The sequence below is a fragment of the Chlorella variabilis genome, assembly GCF_000147415.1.
Source record: "Chlorella variabilis unplaced genomic scaffold CHLNCscaffold_13, whole genome shotgun sequence".
Taxonomy (NCBI): domain Eukaryota; kingdom Viridiplantae; phylum Chlorophyta; class Trebouxiophyceae; order Chlorellales; family Chlorellaceae; genus Chlorella; species Chlorella variabilis.
The window spans coordinates 768450-784248 of NW_005435075.1; the positions used below are offsets into that span (position 1 = coordinate 768450).

Genomic DNA, 15799 nt, shown 5'->3' on the forward strand with positions numbered 1-15799 from the left:
TGGCTAGGCAAGGGGCTGTGGACTGGGTCCCGGCTGAACGGGTGGTGGTGGTGCGGCGGCGGCGGCGGCGGCTGCGGGCCCTCGCGCACGGGGCGGCGCTGGCAGGCTCATTCTTGACCGAGGCGCGGATGCGCAGGTAGGGCGCGGCGTTGCGGAAGACGCGGTTGCCAAACACGCCCAGCTCGCGCCACACCTGGTTGCGGCTCTCCACAAACCCGCCCGCGCGCGTCACGGCACGCAGCAGCGCGCCCGCCTTGCGCGGGCCCAGCCTGCACGCCGGGGGGGGGGGGGGTGCGGCGCGGGCATCGGGCGGCGGAGGGCAGCCACCAGGGCGCGTGGCCGCGGCGCCGCTGCGCGGGTGGCGAGGCGCGGGGGCACCTGCCACAGAAGCTGCAAGGAGAAGCGCTAGACCGCACACCCACCCACCCACACCCAGCATGGCAGCAGGGAGGCCTCACCCGGGCACAAACTGCAGCGGGGCTGCCAGCCAGGCGGAGGAGGCCACTTGGTTGAGGTCCACCCCCACTTGGGAGGCTGCCGACACCATGACGCGCTCCACCATGCCCAGCCGCTCCTCCTCAGGCAGCTGCCGCACGGCGCAGGGAGGGGAGCAGCAGCAGGAGGCGGGCGGGTGAGGGAGGTGAGGGAGGGAGCAGGGCAGAGGCGGGCATGGGAAAGTGCAGGAGTGGGCGTGGCGCCAAAAGGCGGCGGGGCAGCGCCCCGCACCCCCCGCCCCGCCCCGCCCCGCCCCGCCCGCCGCCGCCCCGCCCACCTGCGCCTGCAGCGGGTGCAGCCCCAGCGCCAGCACCTCCCTGCCGCCGCCGCACACGCTGGCCAGCAGCGCCAGCGGGTCGAGCAGCTGGCGGCCCAGCGCCACGGCGCGCCGCACAACGGGCGCCGAGCCGGCCGCCAGCTCGTCGCGCGCGGCGGCGCTGTTCTCCCACACCGCGGCCACCGCCTCGTCAGCCATCATGATCAGCAGATCGCCCGTGCCCAGCTCTGCGGGGGGGGAGGCAGGCAGGCAGGCGGGGGGAGCTTGCTCAGCCCCAGCAGGCAGGCATGCCGGCAGGGGCTTGCTCCAACCCATGCCCCCCTCCCAGCCTCATCCTCGCAAGGCGCCCGCCGCCCCGCCATGCCGCAGCCACCCCTCTTTGGCTTTGCGTGCCCCACGGCGCCACACCACGGCGCCACACCACTCATGCGCAAGCTGACATGATCTGCAAGGTGCAGATGACCTGCATGCCGCCCCAGCCCCCCGGCGGCGGGCCCTACCAATCATGAAGCGCGGGTCTTCCAGCATGATCGACTCCCGGATCTGGCCCAGGTCCTCGTACAGCGTGCGCGCTTCGGGGCTGGAGGCGCCCACCACGATGGCGTGCGGCTTGTGCTCCTGCCGCGGGACGAGCAGGCGGGGGTGGGGGGCAAGGGGTGGTGGTGGTGGTGGTGGTAATGGTATGCATTGGTAGTGGGATGCATTACAGCCCTCAACCCCGCCTGAACCCCCCCACCTGTCCCAGCCCGGTCCGCCCCAACGCAGGCCCAGCCCAGCACCTCCCCCCCCCCCCCACCACCATGCACGCAGCCAGCGGGCTCCGCTCCAGAGGCTGCGCAGGCAGGCGGGCGTGCGCCACCCACCAGGATGAAGGAGCGTATGCGCTGCGCGTCGCTGCCCTTCTTGGGATCGTCGTACATGCTGTACACGACGCCCGGCAGCGCCTTGCGCTTGGGGATGGGGCCGCTGCAAGGGACGCGAGCAGGCGGGGCGGGCACGGGCATAGCAGCAGGGCGTGGCGTGAGCGAGAGGAGGAGGGGGTAGCGGGCGATGGGAGTGCGGCGGTCGAGGGCGGCGAGAGAGTAGGGCAGCTGGGGCGCCACATCGGTGCGGATGGTGTGGAGAGCTTGCAGGGCAGCGGCGCCAGCAGAGGCAGATGCCCCGCCTGGTGCACCACCCGACACCCACCACCCGACACCACTGCTGTACCGCCGCGCCCGCACCTGAACTGCGGGCAGTACAGGAAGTCCACCAGGTTGCCCTGCGGGTCCAGCATGACAAAGGTGGTGGCGGGGGTGCCGGGCCCGTAGCACACCGCCATCACGCGCCGCTCAGGCTCCACCTCGTCGTCATCCACAAGCTTGACCTGCGGCAGGGGGACGAGGACGAGGGAGGGGTTGTTCGGGGGTGCGTAGGGGTCCACGTGGGGGGTATGTGTGTGCAGTGTGTGGCTGGGAGGGTCCAGGAGATGAGGCCACGAGGGGGCTGGGAGGCCAAGGGGAGAGCCAGCGGCACGAGGGGGGAGGTACGGGCCGCACCTGCAGCGGCGCCTGGCTGGCGTAGCCCCACAGCTTGTCCCCGGCCTCGTCCAGCGCCGCGGAGCGCGCCATGCCCGCCAGCCGCGCCCTGGCCTCCCGCTCCATCAGCGGCAGCAGGAAGTCGCGCACCGCCTCGCCCAGCACCTGACGCCGCACGCCGTCCCAGGCGGACGCCGCCTCTGTGGCACGGCGGGAGGAAGGGGCGGGGGGGTGGGGGGGGCGCAGCAGGCGCTCATGGTAACCACCACGCTTCGTTCTACTCACTGCCCCACGCTATCGTGGAGGGCAGCAGGCGTGGCATCCCGCAGCACACATCAACAGGCCCGCCCGCCGGATGGCAGCTGGGTGGAGGGTGGCAGGGCGATGCATGGCGGCCAGACCAGCGCACCCACCTCCCAGGCCTCCCGACACGAAGGAGTCCACCAGGTGGTTCTGCAGCTCCGCAGCCTCCGTGTCGGGCACCGGCGCCTTGCGGGTGGCCTCCCCGCCACCCTTCTGGCCCTCCTTGGGCGGAGGCCTGGCCGGGAACCCAAACTCCACCTTGATCTGCAGGGGAGGGGGCGGCTCCAGGCAGGGGCAAGGTTGACTTTAGCAGTGGGCAGCGGGAAGCCCAGACAGGCAGGTGGCCAGCAGTGCGCAACCTCGCGCCTGACCCTCTGCCCTGATTCGCAGCCCCAACCATGCCAACCGGACCGGCACCGCTGGCCCGCTCACCAGGCCTGCCTTCTCGGCCTGCAGCAGGCGCAGGAAGTGGTCTCCCTTTTCGAACTTGACCAGCGGCTTGGCCACCAGGCGCTTGACGGGGGCCAGCGGGTGGAAAGGGTCGAGCGTGGTGTCCCCGGCCGCGGTGGGCGTGGTCCACACCACCGCGCCGTCCTGCACGGAGCGGGGGCGCACAGAAGGGAGCCGCGTGTGGCTTTATCAAGGGGCGCAGAACATGAGAGTGAGAGTGGAGGCACGGGAGGCGGTGGGTGGCACGCACCCTCAAGGAAGCGTGCGGCCACCTGCGCAAGCGCAACTGGCGCCACGTCGGCAGCGGGGCGGCGGAGCGGTACGCCCACCCACCTGGTACTGCTTGCGCACTTCCTGGCGGATCAGCGGCTCTGCTGCTATCTCGGCCGCGGCCATGTAGCAGCCGCCCTTGACCACCGTGCCTGCGGTGGGGAAGCCGCCCGAGGGCGCCACATACTGCGCCGCATGCTGCTCGGGGGTGACCTGCAGGGCGAGGTGCGAGGAGGGACGTGCACGGCACTTGAGCGTGCGATGGTGGTGAAGGTAGAGGAGAGTTTGCAGGGCAGGCGCACGTGCTCTGCGATGCACACAGCCCGCACGCCACGGCGGCACCGTGCCCACCGTCAGGTCTGCGGGCTTGTGCTTCTGGTAGCCCGCCTCCACATTCTCGGCCAGCTGCGCCGCGGTCAGCCCCAGGCCGGCCACCCAGCCGCCCAGCCCCGCGCGCAGGCAGTGCAGGTAGCGCCGGGCGGAGGCCTGCTGCGGGCGGCGCGGCCCGGCGGCGCCGTTGCCCAGCGACAGCTGCGACAGCGGCTCCTCGGCCGCCGCCGCCGCCGCCGCCTGCTGGTCGGAGGCGTCGCTGAACTGCTGCTGCACCATCCTGAACTTGGCCTCGCAGTCGCCCAGCTCCTGCGGCAGCAGGGGAGCCAGGCGGCGTGACGCCGGAGACAGGGTGGAGACCGCGAGCGGGGAGCATGGTGCAAGCGCGTGTGCCAGGTGGGGAGGAGGCAAGCCATCCAGCCCAGGAGCAGAACCAGGCTCTGCGGCGGCGCACCACCCTTGCCACCCAGGCAAACACCCACCTCCATCGTCTGTGCCCGCTCCAGCGCCGCCAGGCACTCCTGGATGGCCGCCTGCTCCTCGTCCCGCATCGTCTCCCCCAGCGCCTTTTCGTATGCCCGGCGCCGCGCCTCGCGCCGCACCTGCGCCACCCAGGGGAGGCGCGTCAGCCAATGGGGGGACAGGTGGAAGGTGCGGACAGGCGGCTGGCTGGAGGGATGAGCAGGCTGGCACCGGCACCCGAGGTGGCGGGCAAAGCAAGGGAACCGACCTGCATCGCGCGCCAGCGCTGCGCCAGCTGCTGCACCGCATACATGACCTCGTACCGCCGGATGCGGCGGTGGGAGGGCTGCAGGGCAGGGCACAGCGCAGCTGCCATTGAGCCATGCAGCGCACTTCAGGAGCAGGCACGCAGACTCACCAGAGGGCCCAGGCTGCTGCTCGCCACATCCCTGCCCGCTGCCTGGGGCGCCCCAACACCCCAGAACGCGGCTGTCTGGGCAGCTTGCCAGGCCGCTCGGCCGACCACACGCCATCCTCCCCCCCCCCCCCGCCCTGGCCCCCACCTTCATGGTGCCCGCCGGGTAGCCGCCGCCAGCATCCTGCTCGGAGGTGGTCTTGGGCTCGTCGCTCGACCGCACCACCAGCAGCTCGCCGCACTTCTCCTTGCGATACTGGGCCACAAAGGGGATCTGCAGGGAAGGGGCGGCCCATGGGCAGGCGGCGAGCTGATCCTCAGGCACACATGCCGCCACACGGCACGGGCTCGAGCTGCCAGCAGCACCCGGCACCAGCAGCCCAAGCCCCGACCGATGCACGCGCCAGCAGGCGAGCAGCGCAGGAGCACGCCGCCGCCGCCGCTGCCGCGGCAGCCATGTCCCGCTGTCGCTGTCCCCCCGCGGGCAGCCTCACCTCCTCGTGCTTCTCATACACCTGCAGCAGCACCGCCTGGATGGCCTGCCGCAGCTCGGCCTGCGCCGCCTCGTTGTGGCGCCACTCCCGAGCCCTCTCGCCGCTCTCGTTGCGCCCCACGTACAGCGCCCGGTGGCTGCCAATGTCGGACAGCTTGTTGGCCAGGTCGCGGCTGGACCAGTCGGGGCGGCCGTACCAGGCGGGGGGCGGGCCTTGCACCTGCAGGCAGCCAGGGGGGGCGCACAGCGCAGGCGGCGTGGGCTCGCCCAGGCAGCACCGGCGGCGGGCGCTTCCTGTGCCGCAAGCGCGGAAGGCTCCATCCCCCGTTGGAGGCAAGCAAGCGCAGCCCGTCCACGGCACGTGTGCAATCGCATGCATGCGACTGCAGATCAATCGCATGCGTCGACTGCAGATCACAAGGCAGGCACACCCACGGCCCAGCCCACCCCCGCCCACCTCCTGCACCCCATCCTCCAGCAGGTCCAGCACCCGCCCCTCCCGCCGCTGCTCCCCCACCAGGTTGTCCCACACCCAGGCCGCGCAGGCGCCCAGGTCAAAGGCCTCCGGCTCGGGGCCGCGGTGCAGCTGCTCGCGCTCAGGGTAGTCGGCCTCCCTGCAGGGAAGAAAGCAAGGAAGGGCAGGGCAGGGCGGGGGCGGGTGGTGGGTGGGCGAGGGTGAGAGCGTGGCGGTGCCGCACGCCTGGTGCACGGCGGCGCTGGGCAAGCCACCAGGGCAGGCAGCGCAGCAGGATGCAGGGTCGGGCCCGAAGCGCCTGGCACCCACACGCTGCGCCACCCCTGCCTCTGCCTTCACACACAAGCGCCAACCCACCCACCTGATCTGCTCGTCGCGGGGCAGCAGGAAGTGTCGCGCCACGGCCTCGGGGTCCAGCTGCTCCTGCACCCGCCGCGCCACCGCGGCGCGCTGCCGCTCCTCCTGCAGGCGGGCGGCGCGGCGACAGCAGGTGGGCCACGCGCATGCCCGCACGGCTGCCCTCAGGGCAAGCCCCGGGCGTGCGGGGACACACCGCAGGGTCCAGCCCCACCCGACCGCGCCCCGGCCTGCGCAACCCTGCAAGCACTGCTGCCGCCGCTCGACCTCGACCACAGCGCCCCCAGCCGCCAGCCCTGGGCCTCACCCGCGCCAGGCGCCGCGCCTCCGCCTCCTCCTCCTCCACCTCCTCCTCCCCCTCCTCCTCCTCCATCGCGTCTGCCTTGCCCCGCCGCTGCTGCCGCCGCTCCGCATACATGCCCAGCAGGTCGTCCACGTTGCCAAAAATCTCGTCCGCCTCCTGCACACGGACGCCACGCGGGAAGGCCGCGCAGGCAGGCACGCGCTCGGGAGGAGGCGCCGTCAGGGGGAGGTGGGGAGCAGGGGAGGAGGGCCAGCGCGCCAGCGAGCGCAGGCAGCGCGTGCAGAGCGCTGAAGGCTGGGCAGGCTCAGCCCCAGGCCCAAGGTGCAGCCCAGGAGCAGGGCAGTGCAGCGTGCCGGCCCGGTCCCGGCCCCATGCCCGCCCGCCCGCCACGCACCGCCAGCGCATCGGGGTCCACATCCGGCAGGCCCTCCACTGCGGTGCGGCGGCGGCGCCGCCGCTGCCCCGCCCCGGGCCCACCCTCCTCCTCGTCCTCGTGCACCAGCCAGTCGTCCTCGTCGTCAAACTGCCAGGGAGGGAGGGGGGGAGGGCACGGCAAGGCAGGGCCGCGGGCATTGTTGGCGGCAGGGACGGGTGCGGTACAGCGACAGCGGCAGCGGTACAGCGACAGCGGCGAAGGAGATGCAGGTCCTGGAGGGGGAGCCTCACCTCAGCACCCGGCTCTGCCGCGCACACACACACACACACACACACACACACACACACACCTGGTCGTCAGCCTCTGGCAGCATCTCCTCGTCCCGCCGGCCGCCGCGGGCGTCGCCGGGCGGGCGCCCCGCCGCCGCCGCCGCCGCGGGCCGCCCAAAGTCGTCGTCGTCGTCCTCCAGGCCACCCCCCTCATCCTCCAGGCCAAACAGCTCCTCCTGCAGCAGCGAGGTGGGCAGGCAGGGCGGGAGGCAGGTCAGCAGCCAGAGCCTGGGCAACTTCCCGTGTCCAGCACCCTCAGGGCCTGCGTATGAGTGCCAGCTGCCGCGACAACGAAGGCCCCACAACACAGCGCCCCAGCAGCCCCGCCCAGCACCGCCCAGCCCAGCCCCGCACCTGCAGCGCCCGCGCCGCGTCGTGCTGGTTGGCGGCACCGGCGTCGGTGTCTCGTGCCTTTTTGATGCGCCGGTGCTGCAGCTGCGGGCGCTGGCGCCGGATGCCGGTGTTGTCCTCAAGCAGCTCATAGTCCTGTGGGCAGGCGGGCAGGAGTGCGTGCGTGCAGGCAGGCAGGTGGGCAGGCAAGTGGTGGGCAGGGCGGCGGCCCGACTTCAAAGGGAGGCAAAATGGGCTGTGCGAGGCACAGCCTGCCACAGGTGGAGGTGGCAGGTGCGCGGATGCCATCGAACGGCAGCGGCAGCGCCAGGCCGTGGCCCAGCACAGGCGGACGAGCAGCAGCCAGGAGCCGGCGGCGCCAGCACCCACCTCCTCGTCCAGCACCAGCTCCCGCCGCCGCTTCTTCTTGCGCCGCTTCTTGGCCTCGGCGGCACCTTCCACGTCGCTGCCGCCCGCCCCCTTCTCCTCCCCGCCTGTGTACAGAGGCAGGGGGCAGCTTTCCCGACAGTGTAAGCTGGTGGCATGGCTGCGGTTTGTGTAGGTTGGGGCGAGGGTTGGTTGCGGGAGCTGCACCCTCACCTTCGTCCTCGGCCTCGTCCACTATGAAGCCATCGTTCTCAAATTCATTCTGCGCAGGGCAGGCAGTGTCACAGGGCAGTGGTGTCCTCCAGCTGCTGCGCCTGCTCCTGGTGCCTGCCCGGCGCCGCCGCCGCCCGGCATTGATGGCAGCAAGACGATGCGTGGGGCTTGCGGGGGGCCGCAGCAGCACGGCCACCTCACCCCCGCTCTGCTGGCGGTGTGCAGGAACCCTGGAGTAGCCCAGCGCACCTCATCCTCGCCCCCTTCATCGCTGGAATCGTCGCTGGAGCCCTCACTATCGCTCCCGCCCTCGTCATCGCTGCCCTCTGACGCCTCCTCCTCGTCCGCCGGCAGCCCATCGCCCTCCACCTCCTCGGCAGGGGCTTGGCCGCCCTGCTGAGGCTCCTGCTCCTCCTCGGCCGCCGCTGCGTCGTCCACAAGCTCACTGCCCATTCTGCCGCATACGATTGTGACAGCTGCGCGGGCATTGCCGGCATCAATGTCAGGGGCCGCCAGCGGGCTAAGCATGCCGCCGCCGCTGGCTCCGTCCCAGCATGCAACTTGCGGCAGCCCTCATTGATTGGACTGCGGTAATGCCGAGGATTCGATTGTGGTGAACGTGGGAGGCAGGCTGGTGTTGGGTAGACGAGGCAGCGAGCTGGGCGCCGCACGTGCCGCCCTGTACGCGCCGTCTGAACAAGAGAGCAGCAGCCCGGCTTCTGGACTGCCTGGCTTGTTGCAACAGATGAAGCTGGGTCTGCCTGCCATTGGCTGGCTCATGGCAGAGCAGCACAGCAACGGGCGCCCGTGCGGGCGGCAGAGCGGAGAGGGCGGAAGCGCGGGCCAGGGGGGGGCAACCCAAGTCGGCGACAATTCTGATCATCGGCGCATCGCCCTCTGTGTGTATTTGTTAGCATGACGTTCTGCTTGGACTGCAAGCGCAAAGATGCCACGTTGGCCTGCAAAAAGGGTTCCATCTTGAACCATGCCTCCTTGACGGCCAGGAGCAGTAGCACCAGCATCAAAGCACGCAGCGCTACCCTGGCAGGGCATCAGGGCCCATCAGCGGCGATGGACGTGCCCCCGCCTCCGCCCCAGCCCCCTCCCCCGCCTCATCCAGGCGCACCCCCGCTGCCTAGCGAGCCCCCGCCACCTCCACCGGGCACCTATGGCGTGGCGGCAGCACCGCCGCCGCCGCCGCCGCCAAACTCGGCGCCGCAGCAGCAGGCGGGCTATGGCGGCGCCGCCTACCCAGCAGACCCGGCGGCTGCAGGCTGGGCTGGCGCTGGCAGCGGGCTGGACCAGATGAGCGCCGAGCAGTATGCGGCGATGCCGCCCGACCAGCAGGCGGCGATGTGGCAGCACTGGGAGGCAGCTCAGGCCGCTCAGTACGGCTACTACCAGCAGCAGCAGCCCGCTCCCCAGCAGGCGCCCACCCTGCCCGCCACCGTGCCGGCGGCCTACAGCCAGGCCTATGCAGCGCAGCCGGTTGCTGGATACGACGCCTATGGCGCGCCAGCATCCGGCTATTCGGCGCCGGCATCCGCGGCGATGCCAGGCGCCGCCATGTACCAGGCGGCGCCGGTGGCGGCGATGCCTGCCACGCTGGCGCCGCCGGGGCCTGCCAGCGCTGGCGGGTTTGCGCCGCACCACCACATGGTGCCGCCTGGCGGCGGGGGCATGATGATGATGATGGGCGGCGGTATGGCGATGGGCCCAGGCGGCATGCCGCTGCAGCAGCCCAAGAAGGCCATCCCCGACTGGCTGCAGCAGGAGATCCTGAAGCGCAAGGCGGAGTCGGATCGGGAGGCGGCGCGCGAGGCGGCCCGCAAGGCGCGCCGCCTGCGAGGCAGCGACAGCGACGAGTCGAGCGGGTCGGAGGCAGAGGGCGGCGGGCGTGGCGCGGCGCAGAGGAGGGCCAGCGGCGGGGGCTCGCGCTGGGGCGGCGGCGAGCAGGACAGCGGCCCCGCCTCCGCGGCGAAGCAGGGCGGCGGCCGCTCATCTGGGGAGGAGGAGGAGGAGGAGGCGGAGCCCGAGGCAAGCGCATTCCGCTCTGCTGGCTGCCACAGCGCTGCGGCTTGCTGCGTGCGTGCTGCAGGGGAACAGCGCAGCAGCAAACTTCACTTCCCACTGCTTCCCACTACACCCCATCACACCCTTTCTCCGATCCGTCTGCAGGAGGATGAGGCCACCCGGCGCGCCAAGCTGAACACAGAGGTGAAGCGGCACCTGGGCGGGGTGCTGGTGGAGGTCACAGATGTGCTCATAGGTGCGCCCCGCCCGCTGCTCCCTCTCCCGCGGGCACGCATGCTGTGTACCCAGCCAGGCACGCTTGACTAAGGGTTCGGCGGATCTTTTGCACGCGGCCCTTATACCCCTGCCCAGGCACTGCCGATGCACCCTGCTGCGCTCGCTCACCGTGCTGCGCCTGCAGAGGACATTGCCAGGCAGGTGGTGCAAGGCGGCACCCAAAAGGCGCCCAAGGCGGGGGCGGTGGAGGTCCTGGCTCCTGGTGGGCTGGTGGCAGAGCAAGGATCCAGCAGCGAGGGCAGCGAAGGCGCGGGCGGCGGCGGCGGCGCGCTGCTGGGGCTGGCATATGGCTCAGACGACGATGGGGAGGAGGAAGAGGAGCAGCAGCAGCGGCAGGGGCCGGCAGTGGCGCCACAGCAGCAGCAGCAAGAGGGGCAGCAGCAGCAGCAGCAGGGCAGCGACAGCGGGGAGGCGATGGATGAGGACAGCGGCGACGAGGCGGCTAGCGGCGGCGGCGGCGCCGGCGGCGCCGCCTCCGGGGCCCCGCCCGCCCCCTGCCGCCCCCGCCCCTGCCCCTGCCGCCGCCGCGGCCGCCCCGCAGCCCTTGTTTGGCAAGGGGGAGGAGGTGCACTACGTTGAACGGGATGGGCGGCGCAGCAGAGCGACGGTGGTGTCAACAGATGTCTCCATCCAGCCTCCCTCCTATGCCGTCCGCATCCACGCGCTGTCCACGGTGCGGGAGACGGAGGGGCACCGCCTGGAGGCCATTCCCATGCCTGATGCAGCCACAGCACAGGTGTGTGGGTGATGGGTGGTCTGGGCCGAGTGTGCGTTGATCCGTGCTCGTTTGGAGGGAAATGGAGGCGGCTGCCCTTTTTGCGAGCTCGGTTGCTGTGCTGCCATCCCTCAGCTGCTGCCTGCTGGCCGTGCTGCTGAAACGTGTGCAACCTTGCTGTCGCTTCAATGGCCTTCTCGGCCTGCAGGCTGACGTGGAGAATGGTGTCGAGCCCGCAATCCCTCCACAGCCTGCACAGCCGCAACCAGATGCTGTGGCTCCACCACCGCGGCCATCGCAAGCGCTTGGGGGCGAGGCGGCAGCAGCGGACGGCGAGGAGCCGCAGCTGGAGCGCCGCGACTCAAAGCGCAGCAGCCAGCGCGATGAGCGGCGGAGCAGCAACGAGCACAAAAGCAGCCGGCAGCGGCGCAGCAGGAGCCGCAGCAGGAAGCGAGATCGGCGCAGCCGCAGCCGCAGCCGAGAGCATCTGCGGCGCAGCAGCAGAAGCCGCAGCCGGGATCGCCGCCGGCGCAGCCGCAGCAAGAGCAGAGATCGTGACAGGTTGGTTTAGGGACATCTTTGTTGGCATGCTTGCGCGTGCGTCCCCACAGACCGACATTTCCAGCCGCATGCTGCAGGCGCGAGCGGAGCAGGAGCCCTCAGCGGCGGCGGCACAAGTCGCGCAGCCGGAGCCGTGGAGGTGGTAGGTCTAAGCGCGACAGGTCAGATAGACTGAGGGGAGGCGCACAGGTATGGTATCTGTTGCAGCTGAGACTCGGTTTCTGCTCTGCCTGCACAAGCCCGCTTCGCGGCATAGCGGTGCAGGGAGGAAGGGCATGGCAGCCGTGCGCCTGGCCCGTGGCTGTGGATTCGGGGGCCAGGCCAGGCGCTCTGGCTGCTGCTGACTCCATGCTGTTGCTTGCAGGTCACCACAACCGGCTGACCGGGGAGCAGCATCGGGTGGCATAGATGGGGAAGGCCTCTTATCAGCTCCTGCCTGGATCCCTGCTGGTTGCTCTGAGCCTGCCTGCATTCCTTTTTACTGTACAAGCCCCCAACGTGTAACCAACGAGCCGGAGCAGCGTTAATTGGAGTGCACTGTTGAGGGCGGGCCCAGCCGGTGCTGAGCATCTTCACTTGCCCTGCTCCTTCTTCTTCTCCTCTGTCTGCTCCGCATTCACCGCATCGAGCACCGGCTTCAGGTCAGACGGCTCATACACCTTGTAGATGATCTGTGGGCAGAGGCAGCAGGGGAACAGACAGGGTGAGAACAAGCCGTGGGGAAAACAGCACAGAAGCAGCCTGTGGAACCGAGCAAGTCTCCACAGAGGCAGACCTTCCGCCGCCGGACCTGACGCACGCATTCTGAGGATCAGCCACAGATGCAGACGCATGGCGAGGCGGCCCCACGACCCGCCCCAGCCATGCATGCGCACACCTTGCCCGCCTCGTCGTCCCGTGACAACGTGATGAGCTCCACCTTGTCTGGGCTCAGCGTTGTGCTGTCCATCGTCTTGCTCAGCACCTTGATCACCAGCTTGGTGGCCTGGTGGGGAGGGTGGGGGGCAAACAGGCAGGCAGTGTTATGGCAAGCCGTTTTCGAAGCGGTACCAGATGCACAAACATCGCTATTGATTGCGTGGATTGCATGTGGCAACAAACATCCAGCTAGTGCAGCGTCGAAGGGGCGGGCCCATCACAACCACCACACGCCACACATACGCCACCCCGCCCCGCACCTCCTCCAGGCTCAGCTCGTCCTTGTAGTCTCCCTGCAGCACATTGGTGGCGGCCTGGTGGTTGGCGCCAATGGCGGTCGCCTTCCAGCCGCCGTAGTTGCCGCTGGGGTCGCTCTGGTACAGCTGGAAGCCGCGCTGCTTGTCCCTGCGGTGGGCAAACAAATGGGAGAAGATTTTGGCGGGGGGACGGCCAGAGGCTAGGCAGGCCTGCCAGCTTGCATCCAGACCAGAGCGGTTCACGCAGCAGCAGCCGGCCGGCGGGCCACGGGCCCGCCAGGCTCACCAGCCCGCGTAGAGCAGGGAGACACCAAAGGGGCGCAGGCCGCCGTACTGCGTGTAGCCCTGCTTGGTGTCGCACAGCCCCCGCACCAGCTGGTCCACGGGCATGGGCTCCTGCGGTGCACACGCAGGGGGCGCACACACGAGGGCGGGTGGGCAGGGCAGGTGAGCTGTTCGATGCGCTCAATGCGGCTCCCCAGCCACCCGCAGGGGTGCGCACACCCTGTGCGCGTGCACACCTGGTAGGTGAAGAGGTGTCGCTGAGCCTGCAGGCGGCACGTGTTGACCAGGATGTTTGCGTCGGCGGTGATGCCCGCCACCGCGCACGCGATGTGATCGTCCAGCCGATACATCTTCTCCCGCCGCACCCCCACAGCCTGCGTGTCCAGCAGCTGCGGCAGGGGGCAGGGCACAGGGGCGGGATGCGGCGGGTGACGTGAAGGCAGGCGGCTGGGCGGGAGCGGGATGGTGTGCTGCGAGCTCCCTGCCTGAGCACCAGCACAATCGAATCCATGGTCTTGTCTCCCTGGCGTGAGCCATGTGCTGCCAGGCGGCGCGGCTTGCCAGCGCGGCTACCTTGCTGGTGATGCGCTTCTCTGCCGCCAGCACCACGCCGTCCTTTGCTAGGATGCCCACGCAGGAGCCGGCATTGGAGATGGCCTCCATGGCATACCTGCAACCAGGATGCGGGAGCGGGCAAGCAAGTGTGTGACGCGAGCGGGCTCCGCCACCGCCCCCCCTCGCGCAGCCCACAGCCCCCGCATCATCGCCCGGCTGTGTCGCTCACTCTACTTGGTATAGCCGGCCCTCTGGGCTGAATATTGTCGTCCTCTGCGGCAGCGGGGGGGTGGGCAGTGGCAAGAGGCCATCGGCGAGGTGGCACAGCGCAGCAGCAAAATAGACATTCGTCCAGACCACAGGGGTCCCACGGTGACTGTCTGTGCCGCCGATCAGTGTCACAGGCGTGTGTACCCCCCGCCCCGCCCGCCCAGCCTCCTGGTGTCCCGTATCGTGCTCACGCTATCATATCGCCGCGCCATGATGAGCTGCGGCGCCCTGGCAAGGCTCGATCACAAGTGTGGGCTGCTGCTAGAGTAAGTCTTGAAGCTTGCAGCTATTGCTGGCGAGTGGATGGAGAAGCATGAAGCAGCACGAGAAGGTACACGGATGATCGGTCTTCATGCTGCGCTGCGGCCACGTCACGCCACCGAGCAGCCGTCGCCGCCAGACCCCGCCACCGTACATGAGCAGAGCTGAAGGCATGCACCATGGCAACAAGCCTGATGCACAGCTATTGTCCAGCTATTGTCCAGTGATCCTCTAGCAGGGCCTCACACTCTCCTCCCCAGCAAGCTCCCACAAGCTGGCCCAGACCCATTGGCACCCTCTGTCAACCACCTGCTCCCCCAGAGACAGAGCTTTTACACATTCGGGGCTACAGCTTTTGGGGCACAATGGTTGTACTAGCTGGGTTCAGCCCATGATCCATCGCTCGCCGGCAGTGCCCGCTCGCTCCGCTGCGTCTGGCGGCGACCGCCGGGGGCGCACTTGCTGCTCCAGCTTGCTGCTCGCCACCTCCCATGTGTCGCCCTGCCGCTTCAGTTGCAGAAGGCCATCGCGCTGCATGACCTGGCACATCTGGGAGAAGGAGCAGCCTGCAAGCAAGCAGTGCAAGGAGATCGAGAGGAATCGGCGGCCGGCCAGGCCAGCTAGGCTGGCACTGACGGTTCACGGGTGCCGTATGGCGATTCAGCTGCTGGCCGATGCGCTGCCAGCTGCACTCACCCAGCTCTGACTGTGCGTTCCAGCGGGGCTCCTGCCGCTTCATCCTGCAGCACACAGCAATGAGACGAAGTCAGCCAGCTGTACCATGCGGAAGCAAGCCGCTTTCACACAGCAGTGCTGCCCGGACGTGCTCTACGCATGCAGCAGACCATTGCACTGCACAGTTGTGATGTGTGGAGCCCTGACCTCCCCTGCCTGCCTGTCATTGATGAAGGACACATTGAAGGGCAGGGGCTTGGACTCCAGGCAGCTGCGCAGCGCATCCTCAAACTGCCGCTGGAGCCTGCAGGCGGAGGGGCGGGACCAGCAGGCAGCTCCACGATATGCTGGTGGTCGTAGGAGCAAAGCAGCAGGTGCATGCTTGCATACTTCCCAGCCCTCCAGCTGCCCCTCACCCGCGTGGAACACGGATGTTCGCTAGGCGTGGGCTCTTCTGCCCGCCAGGGCTCCTGCTGCTGCGCCGCCTCGGCGGCTCCTGCTTCTGCTGCTCCTTGCCATTCTGCTGCGTCGGGCTGCGGCTGCGGCCGCGTGCGCCCCGGCTGCTGCGCCCTACCGGCGAGCTGTCCCGGCGCTCGCTGCGCTTGCTGCCTCCGCTGCGCCGCCTGTCCCTGCTCCTGCTGCGGCTCCTGTCCTTGCCGCTGCGCCGCCTCTCCCGGTCCCTGCTCCTGCTGCGCGATTTGCTCCTTGCCTTGCCGCTGCGCCGCCTCTCCCGGTCCCTGCTCCTGCTGCGGCTCTTGCTCCTGCTGCGCCGCCGCTGCTTGCGCCTGTCCCGGCTCCTGCTGCGGCTCCTGCTCCTGCTGCGCTTGCTGCCATCCTGGTCGCTGTCGGCAGGTGCTGGTGCTGCCGGCGCTGCACCGCCATCTGCTGCTGCTAGTGCTGGTGCTGGCACCAGTGCTGGCGCTGTGGGCACCTCAGGAAACGACTGGCCCACGGGTGCCATGAGCCCAGCCACCAGCACCGCCGCTGCCTCGATCGCCCCGCCCCCAGAGGCTGCCGCCGCCTTGGCTGCCGCCGCCGCGGCCGCCGCCTGCAACGCTCTAGCCTCTGCCTCCCGCCGCTCTGTTTCCTCGCGCTCCTGCCGCTCCGCCGCCTCCCGCGCCTTTGCCTCTGCCTCATCCACCTTGCGCTTTATCCGCTCATAGGTGGTGGAGGCAGCGGCCAGCAGGGAGTCGGCATCCTCCTTGGCCT

The 15799-nt window shown here is 69.9% G+C and overlaps 3 protein-coding genes across 3 annotated transcripts in view; 1 reads left to right on the plus strand and 2 right to left on the minus strand.

Moving 5' to 3' along the window:
• Nucleotides 1–8236, minus strand: part of CHLNCDRAFT_58171 (hypothetical protein) — a gene marked incomplete at both ends in the record, with an annotated part of 12037 nt that extends 3801 nt beyond the window's left edge. The window contains 24 exons of the mRNA XM_005846715.1: nt 90–269; nt 459–586; nt 773–999; nt 1273–1390; nt 1636–1738; nt 1996–2138; nt 2311–2489; nt 2703–2856; nt 3025–3186; nt 3376–3525; nt 3664–3951; nt 4125–4244; nt 4373–4450; nt 4668–4793; nt 5014–5232; nt 5470–5626; nt 5849–5949; nt 6152–6304; nt 6543–6671; nt 6874–7029; nt 7208–7339; nt 7574–7677; nt 7784–7832; nt 8033–8236. Coding sequence (XP_005846777.1) covers nt 90–269; nt 459–586; nt 773–999; nt 1273–1390; nt 1636–1738; nt 1996–2138; nt 2311–2489; nt 2703–2856; nt 3025–3186; nt 3376–3525; nt 3664–3951; nt 4125–4244; nt 4373–4450; nt 4668–4793; nt 5014–5232; nt 5470–5626; nt 5849–5949; nt 6152–6304; nt 6543–6671; nt 6874–7029; nt 7208–7339; nt 7574–7677; nt 7784–7832; nt 8033–8236 — 3560 coding nt within the window. The remainder of the gene's footprint in view (nt 1–89; nt 270–458; nt 587–772; nt 1000–1272; nt 1391–1635; nt 1739–1995; nt 2139–2310; nt 2490–2702; nt 2857–3024; nt 3187–3375; nt 3526–3663; nt 3952–4124; nt 4245–4372; nt 4451–4667; nt 4794–5013; nt 5233–5469; nt 5627–5848; nt 5950–6151; nt 6305–6542; nt 6672–6873; nt 7030–7207; nt 7340–7573; nt 7678–7783; nt 7833–8032) is intronic.
• Nucleotides 8237–8729: 493 nt separating this feature from the next.
• On the plus strand, nt 8730–11515 carry CHLNCDRAFT_135284 (expressed protein; the record flags this gene model as incomplete). Its single annotated transcript, XM_005846573.1, has 6 exons — nt 8730–8736; nt 8904–9868; nt 9962–10052; nt 10218–10639; nt 10728–10829; nt 11420–11515. 6 exons carry the CDS (start codon nt 8730–8732, stop codon nt 11513–11515), a joined length of 1683 nt encoding a protein of 560 aa, XP_005846635.1.
• Nucleotides 11516–12180: 665 nt separating this feature from the next.
• CHLNCDRAFT_24644 (hypothetical protein) lies at nt 12181–13866 on the minus strand (the record flags this gene model as incomplete). The annotated part of the gene is made up of 7 exons (XM_005846716.1): nt 12181–12354; nt 12548–12692; nt 12831–12940; nt 13066–13218; nt 13403–13499; nt 13614–13657; nt 13846–13866. The coding sequence occupies 7 exons, from the start codon at nt 13864–13866 to the stop codon at nt 12181–12183; spliced, it is 744 nt and encodes a 247-aa protein (XP_005846778.1).
• Nucleotides 13867–15799: the final 1933 nt, after the last annotated feature.